Source organism: Penaeus monodon, chromosome 29, assembly GCF_015228065.2.
Source record: "Penaeus monodon isolate SGIC_2016 chromosome 29, NSTDA_Pmon_1, whole genome shotgun sequence".
In the NCBI taxonomy this organism is placed as follows: domain Eukaryota; kingdom Metazoa; phylum Arthropoda; class Malacostraca; order Decapoda; family Penaeidae; genus Penaeus; species Penaeus monodon.
The window spans coordinates 1393324-1393532 of record NC_051414.1 but is presented as its reverse complement, the minus strand read 5'-3'; the positions used below and the strand labels follow the sequence as shown (position 1 = coordinate 1393532).

The 209-nt window shown below is 40.7% G+C and overlaps 1 protein-coding gene across 1 annotated transcript in view; it reads right to left on the bottom strand.

Moving 5' to 3' along the window:
- LOC119591885 (AP-2 complex subunit alpha-like) overlaps positions 1–209 on the bottom strand; it is a gene marked incomplete in the record, with an annotated part of 45360 nt that overhangs the window by 7560 nt on the left and 37591 nt on the right. Inside the window, 1 exon segment of the mRNA XM_037940628.1 lies at positions 30–174. Within this exon segment, the coding sequence (XP_037796556.1) occupies positions 30–174 (145 nt within the window).

Here is a 209-nt window from a genome sequence, read left to right as displayed (position 1 = left end):
CTAATTCTTGCCCAAAGGATAACACTTACGCGCTCAGGTTCTTCCAACGTGCAAAGAAAGATTCCCCATTCATGTCTGTTGGCTCAAAGAACTTGTTGATTGAAAGTGGAAGATGCAGAGCCAGACGCTGTGGGACGTTTGCATATGTAAAGCTAACAATTAAATCGGGTAGACCTGCAATGAAAAACAGAATAACCTGTTATATAAAT